The sequence below is a fragment of the Balaenoptera ricei genome, chromosome 3 (genome assembly GCF_028023285.1).
Source record: "Balaenoptera ricei isolate mBalRic1 chromosome 3, mBalRic1.hap2, whole genome shotgun sequence".
Taxonomy (NCBI): Eukaryota; Metazoa; Chordata; class Mammalia; order Artiodactyla; family Balaenopteridae; genus Balaenoptera; species Balaenoptera ricei.
Genome location: NC_082641.1, coordinates 110,280,696 through 110,295,012, shown reverse-complemented (window position 1 = coordinate 110,295,012; position 14,317 = coordinate 110,280,696). Strand labels below are relative to the sequence as shown.

Sequence of the window (14,317 nt, the reverse complement as noted above, 5' to 3'; positions counted from 1 at the left end):
CTTGTAGTAATCTCTCATGATCCTGTGTATTTCTGCAGTGTTGGTTGTTACTTCTCCTTTTTCATTTCTAATTCTATTGATTTGAGTCTTCTCCCTTTCTTTCTTGATGAGTCTGGCTAATGGTTTATCAATTTTGTTTATATTCGCAAAGAACCAGCTTTTAGTTTTATTGATCTTTGCTATTGTTTCCTTCAAGATTTCTTTTTAACACACCATTCCCACCACCACCTAATGTTCCTTCTGCAGACTCCATATCCAGTTTCTGGGATTTATTATTTTTTTTGCAGCCACGGCCTTCTTCACCTTTCTTTTTGGGACCCCTCCCCAACCCAACCCCCCCAGCCCAAGCTGTAGGGAACATGATTGGGGTTTTGAAGCAATCTCATTAGCAGCTGAGTTAGCTTGGGTTTCAGATTGGAGATGGGAGAGAGGACCCCTCATTTCTCCCCTTTTGATGGGCTGTAGCACTCAGCATAGCTCTCTCTCCGAAGAAATACTTCTCACAAATTCTTCCTCATTCATTCATATTCTTAAGGAGGTGAAATTCACGTGGCATAAAATTAACCATTTTAAAGTGAAAAATTCAGTAGCATTTACTATAATACTCTCTTAACCTCAACTCAACCCTTTTATTAACCTCTGTCTGGGTGAGGGTTGCAAAGTTAACATTTTGGTTTATTTGATATTTCTTGGGTAAATTCTGCACATGGTCTGGCCCCTCACTTTTGGAGTTTCACAGCTGTTGTATCTTCTGCCTCAGTGGAAACTTCTAATTTAATGTCTTTTGTACATGTCTGTGTCCTTAGACCTTATAGAGCCCCCTATGAGGTGGGTGTCATTGTCCCTATTTTATAGGTTAGGAAACTGAGAGAGGAAAAACGGCTTGCCAGTGTTACACTGGCAATGAGGGGCAAGGCCAGGATTTGAGAATGCTCAGATCTGTCCAGCAGCAGCGGCAGTGTTGTATCCACGTTGACATGAAATGATGGCCAACAGCCTCCCTCCACAGTCTGCTGTGCCTTCTGTCCCCACCTGGTCTCTGTCCTCTGAGCCATCCTAGCAGCCCCGAGCTTCCTCATGAGCAGCAGTGAAAGGTCGTGTCAAGACAAAGCAAGAAATCCATGTGCCATCTCTGCCAGTGAGCAGGCAGGAGGGCTGCCCCAGCAGTCTGGACCTCCAGCCTGGCCTGAGCTGGGGCCTTTCCAGGTGCTGGATGCAGCAAGGAAGTCCTCTGCCAGCACAGTTGACTGCTAGATTCTGGACACTAGAACTGCTCAGGCCCAGAGAGTGGCATAGGTTACTGGGTATATATATAAGGAGACTGGAGGCCAAGAGCCTGTGCTCCTTGAGGAAGGCAGAAGGGAAGGTGCAGGCCAACCCATCAGGCCTGAGGCACTCCTTGAGGCACTTGAGGTGACTCCAAGCTGTGTCACCTGCCTTCTGGTCTCAAGCACCTGGGAGCCTCAAGATGGGCTTCAAGTGTCTACAGAATGAAGGTCCCTGACACAGCATTCATCTGCCTGGGACTCTGAAGGCGGCTGTGGACGAAGGCCAGAGGTTTGCGTGGACAGCTCTGGGTGTCTGGGATTGGTGACTCCAGTGCTGTTCTCAAGGAGTAGCCCTTGAGCTTCCCACTAATTCTCCTTCTTGCTCTCTCCTTTCAGGGAACCCAAAAGGTGCGATGCTCACCCATGGGAACGTGGTGGCTGATTTCTCAGGCTTTCTGAAAGTGACAGAGGTGAATAAAGTAGACTCACCAATGCAGGTGTCACTCAAGGACACCCTCAAGCCTCAGAGGTTTTTTGGGTTTTCTTTTTTTTCCCTGATACAATCCGGGCTGCCTTTCACAGGCAGGAGTTTCTGTTCTCATTAGAGCAACCTCACTTTCACAGATACTTTTAACCCCAAACACTGAAATGATCCATACCTGGTAAATATTCAGTTGATTTCTGAGAGTGCTCAGATCCCAGAAAGAAAAACGTGGAAACCTATTTTTCATTTTTAACTTCAAAAATTAAGATACCTGTGGTTTTATGTATACCTTTATTTAAAAGTAATCCTTAATAACTTGTTTTTCCAAGTAGGTCAGGGTTTAATTCAGTCATTTTGTGTTTAAGGACTACTAGAGTCTGAGAAACAATGGCAACTGCTAATTTTTAAGGCTGTACCTAAAAATGGTAAATCTAAAATCAAAAAAGCTTGATAACTTGGCCTGACAAAAGCATGTTAGCACTTTTTAACTGGCTAAGAAAGAAGGACCTTTTTCCACAAGTGGTGAGTATCTGAATGTCCTACACTTTCCTTAAGGAGAAAGGAATGTACCTTTTCCTATAAATTAAGCTTTGTCTCTACTGTGGAGAAAATCGCTATCCACATTTATGCCTGGTGGCATTATGGAGCATATGCCCATTTGTTATATATTTTGGTGGAAAACTGTGAGACACTGTTGGTAGCTGAGCCCAGACCAGGAGCCATGAGCAAGGTTCCCTGGGCTTGTCCAAACTCATCCAAAAGCCAGCCCAGGAGACTGAAGACCTCTGTAAAAGGGCGGAGAGCAGGGAAGTCAGCCAAGGAGAGCTCATCCCTGAATGGGGCCCCCTGGCCAGGGCAGCCCATGTCCCTGAGGTCAGACCCATCCTGGAGAGTGGGGTCCCTCTTGGCCATCCGCTTTAAGGCCATGTTCCCAGGCTGTAGCTTATGAGGCCTGGTTCCACCCACCACGCCTCTGTCCGGGGCACGTACCCCAGCCCCAGTAGGCATAGACCTAGGGTTCTCTTGGCCCCTTTCTCTCGAAGGAGGACCAGAAAGTGCCAACAGGCTGAGACCCTCTGAATCGCTGTCCGGGTGGCCCAGGAAAGTTGGTGAAATGGGGCCTGAGGCAGATCCTGCAGCTGTGGGGAGGGAGAGGCATGCCGGTCTGGCGCGAAGACTGAACGAGGTGCAGGCCCTCCCAGAGGAGACTTCCCTGCGGAGCTCGACTCTGCTGGTTTATGTGTGCTTCAGTTGGCTCTTTGCTTCTGCAGATAACCTAGACCCACTGGCGCTTCTACCTAACACTCCGCTTCCTACACTGCCCTGTCTCTCTGTCTCTCTCTCTTTTCTTTCTGCGCCTCTCAACTTCCTCTCTCTCCTTTCTCTCTCACTTTTCTCTCGCTGTCATCTCACCGCTCTCTCTGTCCTCCCTTCCCCACTGCCCTTCCCCTCTTCATGTTTGCCCCTCCAGGTCATTTTCTCTTTATTGTTTTATGACTCTCTTGTCGTCTTCCTGTCAGTGTTTCTTTCCTTTCTGTCTCCCATGCCCGGCACCTGCAGAAAGTGATCTTTCCGAGACAGGACGATGTGCTCATCTCCTTCCTGCCTCTGGCTCACATGTTTGAGAGAGTCATCCAGGTAAGACGCCCGCCTGACTGACCGGGCCTTGCCTGGGCTCCTTCTGTTTTCTTACAGAGTCAGTGGGCTCCCACTTGTGCGGATGTGCACATTTCCTATTTGCCTTTAGCACACATGTTTGAGCGAATGGTGCAGGTAAGGCCCTGGCTTCAGGGAGGCACAGTCTGAGCCCAGAACCCAGAACCCTAGCAGGGTGTCACACTTGTCACTGGCAGCATGAAGTAGAACTAAACTGGCCTGTCCTCAGAAGGTGCCACAGGGGTCAGAGGGGTCAGAGGACCTTGGACCCCCTGATCTGTCCCTCCTGTGAGCACTACTCCAGGGAGGACCCAGGCCTGCTTGTCTTACCTATGGACACACCTTGGCTGAGAAAGGCCCCAGCTGCTCAGAGAGCATTGCAGCTCTGCAGAAGTGCTTTACCATTCAAGCTCTGTACAGTATGGCTCCATTTATGGCCCAAACACCTATATTCTGTAACTTTCATCACTCACTAAACTCCTAAAAAAGAAAACAAGACAGTAAAGTTGAAAGGGGAGTCAAACTATCATGGCCCCTCAGGCTGTGGATGGGACTGGTGTTATGGTTGGACCTAGGACAGGCCTTGTGGGGACACAGAGAGAATGGAGGAGTCCTTATGAGGTTGTGGGGACAAAGAATTATCCGTGTGTGTCACTTAAGGGACCAGCCTGTGCATAAACTATCTCCTAAGCCTCTCCCGTTTTGCCTTGCGGGAGGTCTGGTATACTAGGGCCTGCTTTCAAGCTTTCCAGACCTGGATTCAAATGCCAGCAATTACTGTGAACTAGTTTTGGGACTCTAGGCAAATCCCTTTCTTTACCTCTGTGACCTTTGCATTCCTCATCTGTAAAACAGAGATTAGAAATTCTGTTTCCCGTATAGAATTGCTCTGAGCATGACAGAAAGGAGTCCCTGGCATAATCTTAGTCCCATTAGCAACCAGCCAGGCTCTGCCTTGGCCTCCCACCGCCAACATTAGCAGCACCTCCATTACTTGTGGGCACTGCATACCCTTCCAGAGTTGCTGAGGTATCCCTGGGGAAGACCACAGGTGCTCTGAGACCTGGAGCGGACACACCGATAGGGTGTTGTACAGCTCAGAGACTGAGTCCCCAGGGAGGCCCCTGTCCAGGCTTTGGGAGTAAGCATGAAGGGGCAGGCACCAGTGAGACTGGCTGCTCTGGCATCTCCCAAAGGCTCAGGATTCCACCCTGTCTCCTGCTTCTTCTCTCCATGTCTGAGTGGGACTTGGTGGGGAGGGTGTGTGTGTGTGTGGGGGGGTGTCACCTCTGATGGCTTTCTTCAGTGTCCCAAGGCAGCAGCCAGAGCTGGGTGAGGGGGTCACAGGCACCCTTGATGTGGGGCAGAGCTTTGGACAGCTCTGGATTACAGCCAGGAGTGACCGCCCTGAGGGACTCCTCCCTTCCTGTCCACTTCTTCCAGTCTGTCGTCTACTGCCACGGAGGGCGCGTCGGCTTCTTCCAGGGAGACATCCGCCTCCTCTCAGACGACATGAAGGCTCTGTGTCCCACCATCTTCCCTGTGGTCCCACGACTACTGAACCGCATGTACGACAAGGTGAGCCCCGCGGGGAGTCTCTGGCCAGGCTGAGCAGCTGCATATCTGCTTGTTTGGACAGAGGCTGGAGCCCCAGGCAGGCTTTCTACACCTCCAGCCCCAGGTCCTGGAAGTTGCCTCTTCTCTTGTATTCCCTGACTCTCACCCCTCCTTCTCCTGTTTTCTTCCTATTCTCCAAAACCCTGGTTGGGAGATTTTGGGCGGAGGGCTTCTTTCCCAACAACGTGCCTGGGCCTTGGTAGCGTTAACCTTTAGCTGGATGTCACACATTCAGTGACCTCCTGCAGGGGCAGAAATAGAGTGTGGCTTCTCTGCTGGCCAATCTAGGCCTTCTTCCTGGGGGTGTGTCTAGAGGTGGGACCTGCAGTCTTTACAGCTGTTTCCAACTTCTGTTCCTCAGATCTTCAGCCAGGCAGACACATCATTAAAGCGCTGGCTCCTGGAATTTGCAGCAAAGCGTAAACAGGCTGAGGTCCGGAGTGGAATCATCAGGAATGATAGTATCTGGGATGAACTCTTCTTTCATAAGATTCAGGTAAGAAAATGAACAAGTGATGATAGAGTGGCACCCAAGTGTCCAATGGGTGACCTTACAGAAGAATTAGAGAAGTTCATCCCAGTGGTGTGTAATCTTATAAAATAGTAACTTTTTGCTAATGAAATCAAAGCTTAAGCTACCACTGAAATTTTAAAGGACCTAGTTTTGTTCATTGGAGATGTGTTGTATTTGCCAAAGGCAACCAGCAAGAAGGACTCCTGGAAAGTAAGTTCCTTGACCTCTATAGGCAGTAGGGCAGCTTTGCCCTTGGGTAGTCAGGTTCACCAAGGAGCTCTTGGGGCTCGAATATTCTCTTGCCCCTCCCTGTAGCCTTGGCCACAGTGGCTTTCCAGTAGCACAAGCTTCTAGCCAGATGACCAAGAATCTTCCTTTCCCTCTGTGTTTCCCATCTCTTCAGCCTCTCCTAAACCAAGCTGTTTATGAATTACTCATTCCTGTCTCCTCACTAAAGTTTTAAAGCTCTGCATTACTCAAAGAATTTGTAGTTAATTTGTACCAGTACTCATTTTTCCTTACTACTCTATTTTTAGCTATGAAAATTAATATTTAAAATCTCTTGGCTCAACTTACAGAAACAAAGTGTTTTAAAAATTCTTTTACCTCTGCAGTGCATAGTAAATAGCCCATGGCATTGATTTAGAAATGAAAAAAGGCCATGCCATTAAGGTGGAAGTGGGAAGAAATTGTCCTCAGTAATTGTTTTGGATGCTTGCAAATGATGGGAGAGTGAAGGAATAGCTGTGTATTTGAAGAAAGGGAGAACCAAAATTATAGAATGCCACACAGATTAATGGCCCTTATCTCAAAACACATAAAAGAGTTGGCCATATTGTGGGTTGGATTGCAAAGCTGATTGGGCTGATTCATTTGGAAGGAGAAGGGGGCTTCCTCAGCTCATGTGTTGTACAGCCTCAGGCTGCCCCTCTGATCCCAACCCTAGGGTCCAGGTAGGGTACAGCTGTTGAACGTTGATGTTAGGTGAGGCCCAGGTGAGCTACACTCCACTTGCCGCAACACAGACTCTGGCAGGTTCTTCTCTCTTCCCACAGGCCGGTCTTGGTGGGTGTGTGCGGATGATTGTTACTGGAGCGGCCCCCGCATCACCAACGGTCCTGGGATTCCTCCGGGCGGCTCTGGGGTGCCAGGTATTTCCTTTATGTGGCCTTCCCTGGGGGCAGTGGGGTGAGTGTTAGGACAGGGCAGGAAACTCATTATACCCTCTACTGTACAGATAAATATTCTGGGGGCAAGATCTTTGTGGGATAAAATCTTCCTTCTCTGAAGATGTAAAAAAGCCCAGGGTCACTGAAAGCCAAGATAGCCTTGTGACATTGTGGAAAGCCCAGGTGTGTATCCACTCTGGGAGAAAACTGTATATGGACCATCAGTGTGCTGGAGAACCTGTCCCACACCTGTACCAGCATCTCTGCATTCTCCAGCCTGCAGACTATTTCCCAGCCCAGAGAAGGAGCACGAGGGAGGGGGATAAAAGTTCATTTGTGTGTTTTTATTTGATTCAGTAGGTTTTGTCATTGCTAAAATAATTTATTCCTTTATCCATTCAATTAATGTTTGTCAGATTCCTACTTATGCAGACTATAGTAACATAGTTGTGACTGGTGGGTTTTAAGTAAAGTAAGCACATCTATTTCATAAATGTGCATGCTTAAAATTTTATGCTTTAGAAGCCATGAGCTTCTTGGGAATTCCCTGGCGGTCCAGTGGTTAGGACTCAGTGCTTTCACTGCCATGGGCTCAATCCCTGGTTGGGGAACTAAGATCCTGCAAGCCACCAAAAAAAAAAAAAAAAAAAACAACAAGGAAGGAGAAAAGAAGCCATGGGCTTCTTACATTGACCTCCTGTTCTACACCAACATGAGCTGACCGCTCCTAAAGGCAGCTCTCCCACATGGTCTATTCATGCGAGCACATGGGGCTCTGAAGGGGAATATCTTACAGAGACAAAAACTTTATTGGATTTTAAAATGTTTGTCTTTAATACATATTATTCAAATTAGAAATAGAGTCAGTGGTTGAAAATAAGTTAGAAGTCTTTATCCCAAACCATATAACCTTATCTATTAAGTGTCTGTGGTTAAAAATAACATTTCGCTTTTCTTCCGGGCGGCGGGCGGCCTGCTGGGTCTGTGCGGCCTTGGGGCCGGAGCCCGGGTCCCCGCCCGCCCCAGTGCCCGCCGCCGCCGGCCGAGCCCCGCCCCCCGCGTCTCCATCGTGGGTCGCGATGGTCGGGTGTGCGCCCGGGTCCGTGGGACAGGCGGGTGCAGAGGTCCCTTGTATTGGCGCGGGTGGGTGCGGCGAGGTTCCGGCGCCTCCGCGGAGCATCGTGGGTCTGGGGCTGTGGGCGCCGCGGATTGCTATGCTCTCCGCACTTTCCCGGCTCTGAAGCCTCGAGAACACGGCTAGGCAGCAGTAGTTTAATGGGGAGTTTGCCTGCTGGGAACTAGGGGCCTGCTGGGGTCTCAGTTCTTGGCTGGCCCCGGAACACGAGGTTGCCAGGTGTGTGACGGCAGCAGGTAGGAGTGACCCGCTGGTGCAGTGATGAGCAAGAAAGTACAGGAAGGACAGTGGCTGTTGGCCTGGGAAGCTAGGCAAGAATGACCAGCCGACACAGTCCAGACCAAGGTCCGTGGGCCCAGCTCGGTCCTGTGCGTCTGGTCAGTGGAATAGACCTGCAGGTGTGGCTCTTGTCACTCTAGGACTGGCTTCAGGACAGATCCTGCTGATGCGCCCAGGGCACCGCCCTCAGTTCTCCAGGAGTGCGCCGGAGTGGAGCCAGGGGGTGTGCCCGACTCAGCACGGTGGCCACACACGTCCAGTCTGCTGGCAAGGGCAGTGGGGAGCCGGGGCAAGTCATGGCCTTGGGGGTGTCCTGTGATGAAAAAGAAGCTGCAGGCTTATCAAATAACTTTGGAGTGGAACGTTGGTGTGCTGAAAAGCAGTTCTGTGTGCTTTTCCCCCCTGGTGTGAATCAGCAGTGCTGAGGCAGCAGGCGGGATACAGAAGTGTGAGCAGAGACCGTCTGGAAGCCCCAGACTCCAGGGAAGCTAGAGGTGACAGCCAGCCTAGTGAAGAGGACGGGAGCTGGGGGCGGGGGCGGCAGCCCAGCAGGCGCCCTTCGTCTCAGGGCGCTAATCCTGGCTCCAGCCGGCTGGTCAGGGGAGCTGCAAGGTCTTCTGGGCGAGCAGAGCCCACAGTCCTGAGCTGTTCTTCTCTGTGTTTGGGGCATTTCCCCCCATCCAAGGGGAGAAATCTAGACGAGGTTTAAGAATCAGCGCTTTAAGACTGTGGATCTCGGAGTTGAAACCTCGGAAGACATGTTTTCAGCACAGGGTGTTAAAGTGAACGGAAGGATTCAACCCCTTTTCAAGGAGGGTGTCTCCATGTGGGCAGAACTAGAGAATAAATGGGTCTTGAATAATAAATAAATAAATAAATAAATAAATAAAATAACATTTCTTCCAAGCAGAGTAGCTACACCTGTGTAGCCGTTGTCTGTGTTCAGTTTCTCCTGAAGGTACCTACTTCCAGAGCACCTCCCCTCCCACTGTCCCCAGCATGGAGCAGCCAGATGCTCCATGAGAGGTTAGCTGGCTGAAAAGGGCAGCCAGCTATCTGCAGGCAGGTGTGCGCCTACAGTATGGTTTCTGTGTTTTGCTTGAAGGTTTATGAAGGTTATGGCCAAACTGAGTGCACAGCTGGATGTACCTTCACTACACCCGGGGACTGGACATCAGGTAGGATTGGCTGGAGATGTGGGAATGAGTTAGAACAGCAGGTTCTAAAACTTCCTCGTGGAAAGTATATTTACATGGGCACTTAGGAAACAGCAGAAGAAACAGAAGAAAAACAATGATGGTGGTTTTGTCTGTGTTGTGGCATTATGGATCTGTTTTTTTTTTTTTGTTACATATTTTTGTATTTCCTACTATTTTTTGTATTTTCCTATTTCTTTTATAAATAAATAGAAGTCATGTTAAAAAAAAGTAATAGATCACAAAATACAGCTCCAGGTAGAAAAATGCCTATGATATCAATATATTGGATTTTATAGTTTCTAAATATCACAGAGTCTTGCTTACAATCATTTCAGAATGAAGGAAGCAGGCTGTGAATTGGATATGATTTAGGAAGGAGAGGCAAGTTTATAGCAGCCAGTGCACTGTTTCTTGAAGAGCCATTTCAGAGGCTCTTTGGAACTTTGGTCTCCTGTGATAGCAACATCTAAAAGGCAGTGGCAACCTCAGAAAGGAGCAGCTACTATCCACAGCCTCATTCTGAAGGGACCTATCTTTCAGGGCAAGGAGGAAGCAGTAGGTAGCCCATGTATTGGCTGTCACTAAATTTAGACCAAATACAATCATCTGAAAAACACTCAGCAAAAGAATTCTTCAGGATACCAACTTCCTCTGTGAGCCTGGAGCCACCCTTCACGCTTAAGTTTGCTCAACTACAAACTAGAAAACTTGGGATGATGTGCACAGAAAAGAAATATGCTTAGTAGTGCAATACTATTTTCAGAGCACCTTGAGGTAGTCAGCAGAAACATGATAGGTGGATTCTAAATTGAAATCACATTTGGCGAAGTCAGGTACACAAGTTTTATCTCCTTAAACTCTAGCTGAATAAAGCCTATCTTGTATGTGAAGTTTTTGATCTCCCTACCACTGGCAACTTTACTACACGGACCATTTTCTGAGGTCCTGGCTCATTAACTATTTTCTTGTTACCACGATCATATTTACTGATCATTTACATGTATACCCTTCCTTTGGACAGTTTCTTCCCTCTTATGATGTCCTACATTTTCCTATGTGAGGCTTTTGAGGTTTTACCTTTTTTATGCATCCTTACCATAAAAACTTGCAAAGGTTATTGAGTATGAGAGGATCAGTATCTTTGTACGATATTGTAAAAGATTTGGCAGTCTCTCATTTAAAAGAGAAATGAAAGTGTCACAGCCTGCTTTTTGTTTACGTGGCTCACTTTATTTCAGGACCTTGGCCAGCACCTGCTTAAAAATCCTGCGCCTTGCCAGTGAACTGTGTAACAACCACAATTACTAGAAAATGACTTAGATGTAGTTTTGTGGTTGGAGTATATAAGACCAAGAAAATTTGAAGTCTTATTTGGGGGGGCGGGGGGGCGAGTTGCCTCATCCTTGTTTTCCATTTCAACAGTCTGGTGACTGGAAGAAAAAGCAATAATGACTATATTTTATGATCCCCAAACCAAAACATATGATCTAATGATGGGGAAAGTGTTTTAATATAAAAAATCCTGACTATGTGGTTGGTGTGGGTATGAGCCTCCCCAGAGACCCTGTACAGGTTGACTCTGGGCCATGTAAGCCTGACCGACTGTTTAAGAATCAGATGTAAAACAAAGGCCCAGCTGAGGTTGGCCTCTCCTTTCTCCAGAACTTTGTTTTATCATCAATGCTTGCTTGTGACAAATGCCCATCTAAAGGTGTATTGCTTTCCATCCACGATTCCCCACTTTGACCACTTGAGGGGTTTCACATGGCGTGGAGCATCTTCAGTGCTGAAATTGATCTGAACACTGACAAATGCACATTGTTCTGGTGTTCTAGGACACGTAGGAGCACCTCTGCCCTGCAATCATATCAAGCTCGTCGATGTCAAGGAACTGAACTATTGGACCAGCAAAGGAGAAGGAGAGGTAAACTTGAGCATTTAGCCATTCATGTTTGTGGATGCTCTACATGTAGCGAGTAAAAGAAAAAAAAATGGAAATGGAATTGTTTTCCTTTCACCCTATGTGTAAAGTCACTTTATATTATTGATTAATTTGACTCAACTGAATTGAGCATTTTCTCTCCTGTTTATGAAGTAACCAACCCTCAAGGCTGGGACTGGGCTGGTCCAAAACAAGATTTGGAATTCGCAGACTATTTTAAAAATCCGTTTTTTTCTTAACTGGCACAGCTTGTTGCTGTGTATCTGTGCAGGCAGAAACATGACCATTTGCAAATAGGCCAGACGGGGTAGATGGAGCTGGCCTGTGCTTGTTCATTCCATGGGAGTAGATAGGAAAGCTGAGTGTCTGGTCATGAAGCAGGGGGCTCAAGCATCTCTGATAGAATCAGCCAGCTTTCAGTATCTGATGAGACCCCATCCAGTGTCACATAGCAGCGCATACCAAAGGCCGCAGTGTTCCTGAGGAAGAAGGGACGGCAGAGAGGTAGTTGGAGAGGGCACTGCTTGAGAGAAGGCAGGAGACAGTTGAGAACGCTGGCGGCTGTTCCTGTCCTCTGTTTCCATCACTGTAGTTTCCACAGTGGATTTCCTGAGGGATAGTGTACATTTTTCTACACATGCCTCGTGACAGCCTCATATCAGGATTCCTTATGCTGTGGGCTGAGAGAAACCGGGTGTTTGTCCCTACAGATATGTGTGAGAGGACCAAATGTGTTCAAAGGTTACTTGAAAGATCCGGAGAGGACAAAGGAGGCCCTGGATGACGACGGCTGGCTTCACACTGGAGACATTGGGAAGTGGCTGCCAGTACGTATGTTTGGAACCGTAGGCCTCCACACATGTTGGTGGTGGGGGTGTGTATAATCTGATTCACTCTGAGGCAGGAGTCTTTATATCCACCCTGACAAGTAATCATTCCAGAATACCTCTGGGAAATGGGAGGTTCTTCCTTACCTCGCCCCCAGAGCCTCCTCCTGCATCCTCCTGATGAAGGTGACAGGGATCTTTGGGGAGCGTAGAACTGGAGTTTGAGGCCTACCCCCTACCCTTAAGAGGTTTCCAGGAAGAGATCTGACAGTGTTCTGGAATCCGATGGATGAAGTACAAGGATCATGGGGCTCGTAACTCTGGGAGATCTGAGAAAGGCAGGGCCTGGGAGCCCATGGACACTGGCCGCCAGCTGAGAGGTGGCACTGAGCAGTGTGAAGAGCTTGGAGCTGGGCAGGAGGATGCTGGCGTTCCTTTGTCTCTGCTAGCAGCTGCTCTTGGGACCTTGAGCAAAGCTTCATCCCTCTCTGGGGCTCTGTATTGACTCAGTTATAGAATAAGAAAGTAAGGCTACATGGCATTCTTTAGCGGTGGCCCCCATCTTTTAGCCAAAATCAGTAATGGTGCCTCATTCTGTCATTTGTAAAATGGAGGTAATAACATTGCTTACCTCTATGGTCATTGTTGTAAGGAACAAATGAGATTATACCTGTAAAGCCCTTAGCACAATACCTGGCACACAGGAGATGCTTAGATGGAAACTATGACCAGAAAAAAACTATGTCACTGAAACCGAGAGCCTCCACCTGTAGCAGCCCACCCCAGGAAACCTTTCCTGTGTCTCTGGGAAATTGCTATGATTTTGGGTGGAGTTCTGAGATGTTGAATTTATCAGACAGGTGAATGATGTTGAGCCCTCCAGGGGCCCTCTGGGCTGGTGAGCTGACTTGCCCCTGTTTGGAACTGCGCGTTTCACTTTGAGAAACCCTCACTCTTGCAGCAGACATGGATGTATCCCTGGGCCAGGGACTACGCTCAGGGGAGAGACACATCTTTAGACAGTTCCCAGCCCAGTGTGATGGGCATGAGATGAGGGCCATGCTCACCTAGCGGAGAAGGACAAGCGCCTACTGGCTCTGAGTCTCAGGATTTAAGTCGTGTTCCAAGAGGAGAGGGGAGAGTGGGAAGGACAGTCAGGGCAGGAGTAATAGCATGTGCTAAGTAGAGAGACACTAGAGGTGTGAGGCAAGGAATTCTGAGGGCCCGCAGGTGTGGAGGAGGGAGACTGGAGAAGCAGCAGGACCCTGGACACTGGCAGAGGGTAGATTGTCCCATCAGCTAACGAAGCCTAGGCTTCAGCCTTCACTTGCATAGGCCCCTTTCAAGGCTCTGCACTTCATTTTATATTATTTTTCTTAAAGGTGGGGGTCTCAAAACTGGAAAAAACTTGAAGTCCCACAAAACTCTGGATCTGCCACTGATGCTCTGTAACTTGGATGAAACCACCCACCTTGCAGGGTGTTGTGAGAAGCAAGTAAATTGATTCATGTGAAGCACCTAGTGCTGTGCCTGAACTCAGAGCCCAAGGCAGTAGGCAGGCAGTCTGTGGGAGTCAGTTTTTTAAATTATTACTATTTTGAAATAGTATTAGATAGATCAAGGAAAAGGTCTAAGTTTCTGATCCAGAAAGACCTGATTTAAGTCCTGGTTCTCCCACCTCCTAGCTGTGTGGCCTTGGAGGAGTTAACTGACCTCTCTAATACTCACCTTCACCATTTATGAAATGGAGGTGATGACACCCAGCTCATGGGGTGCCACGAGGACCAAAGAAGCCAGTGTAGGGAAAGGCCCTGATGTCCAGCCTGGATTTTGAGCAAAACAAGGCCTGTTTGTTTTTCTCTTCTGGCGAGACTACCCTAGTTCTGATGCTTGAACAGATAGAGCAGGGCCAGAGTGTGTGCACACGTTCAGTAAGGAAGTGGTTTTGATGGAGGAGGAGGTGGCTGTGAGAAGGATTTATGAGTGAGGACAGATGAGCCTGACTGCTGGAAGTCCCAGGAGAGGCCAATGGCAAGGCCATCTCCAGGTTTGGGGCTTGGGGAATGGGACAGGCTTGAGGAGGAGAAGGATGAGCTTCCTTTAGGGCATGTTGCATTGTGCAGGGAAAAGGCCTGGTTTTTGTAGTGTTTGGAGGATAGTGAGGTTCTGGGTCTGGGGCTCAGTGAAGAGCTCTGGCTGGAAGCTCAGACATATGCAGGAGTGGCCA

The 14,317-nt window shown here is 48.4% G+C and overlaps 1 protein-coding gene across 4 annotated transcripts in view; it reads left to right on the top strand.

Annotated features, from left to right (window-relative positions):
• Positions 1 to 14,317, top strand: part of ACSL6 (acyl-CoA synthetase long chain family member 6) — a 64,516-nt gene that overhangs the window by 37,614 nt on the left and 12,585 nt on the right. For 3 of the 4 annotated variants that reach the window (XM_059917020.1, XM_059917019.1, XM_059917021.1), the window contains 8 exons: positions 1,665 to 1,738; positions 3,313 to 3,390; positions 4,852 to 4,986; positions 5,387 to 5,521; positions 6,595 to 6,690; positions 9,228 to 9,300; positions 11,157 to 11,245; positions 11,974 to 12,090. In XM_059917020.1, the coding sequence (XP_059773003.1) occupies positions 1,665 to 1,738; positions 3,313 to 3,390; positions 4,852 to 4,986; positions 5,387 to 5,521; positions 6,595 to 6,690; positions 9,228 to 9,300; positions 11,157 to 11,245; positions 11,974 to 12,090 (797 nt within the window). Of the gene's footprint in view, positions 1 to 1,664; positions 1,739 to 3,312; positions 3,391 to 3,447; positions 3,526 to 4,851; positions 4,987 to 5,386; positions 5,522 to 6,594; positions 6,691 to 9,227; positions 9,301 to 11,156; positions 11,246 to 11,973; positions 12,091 to 14,317 lie in introns of all 4 variants that reach the window. The other variant, XM_059917018.1, reaches the window with a different exon arrangement.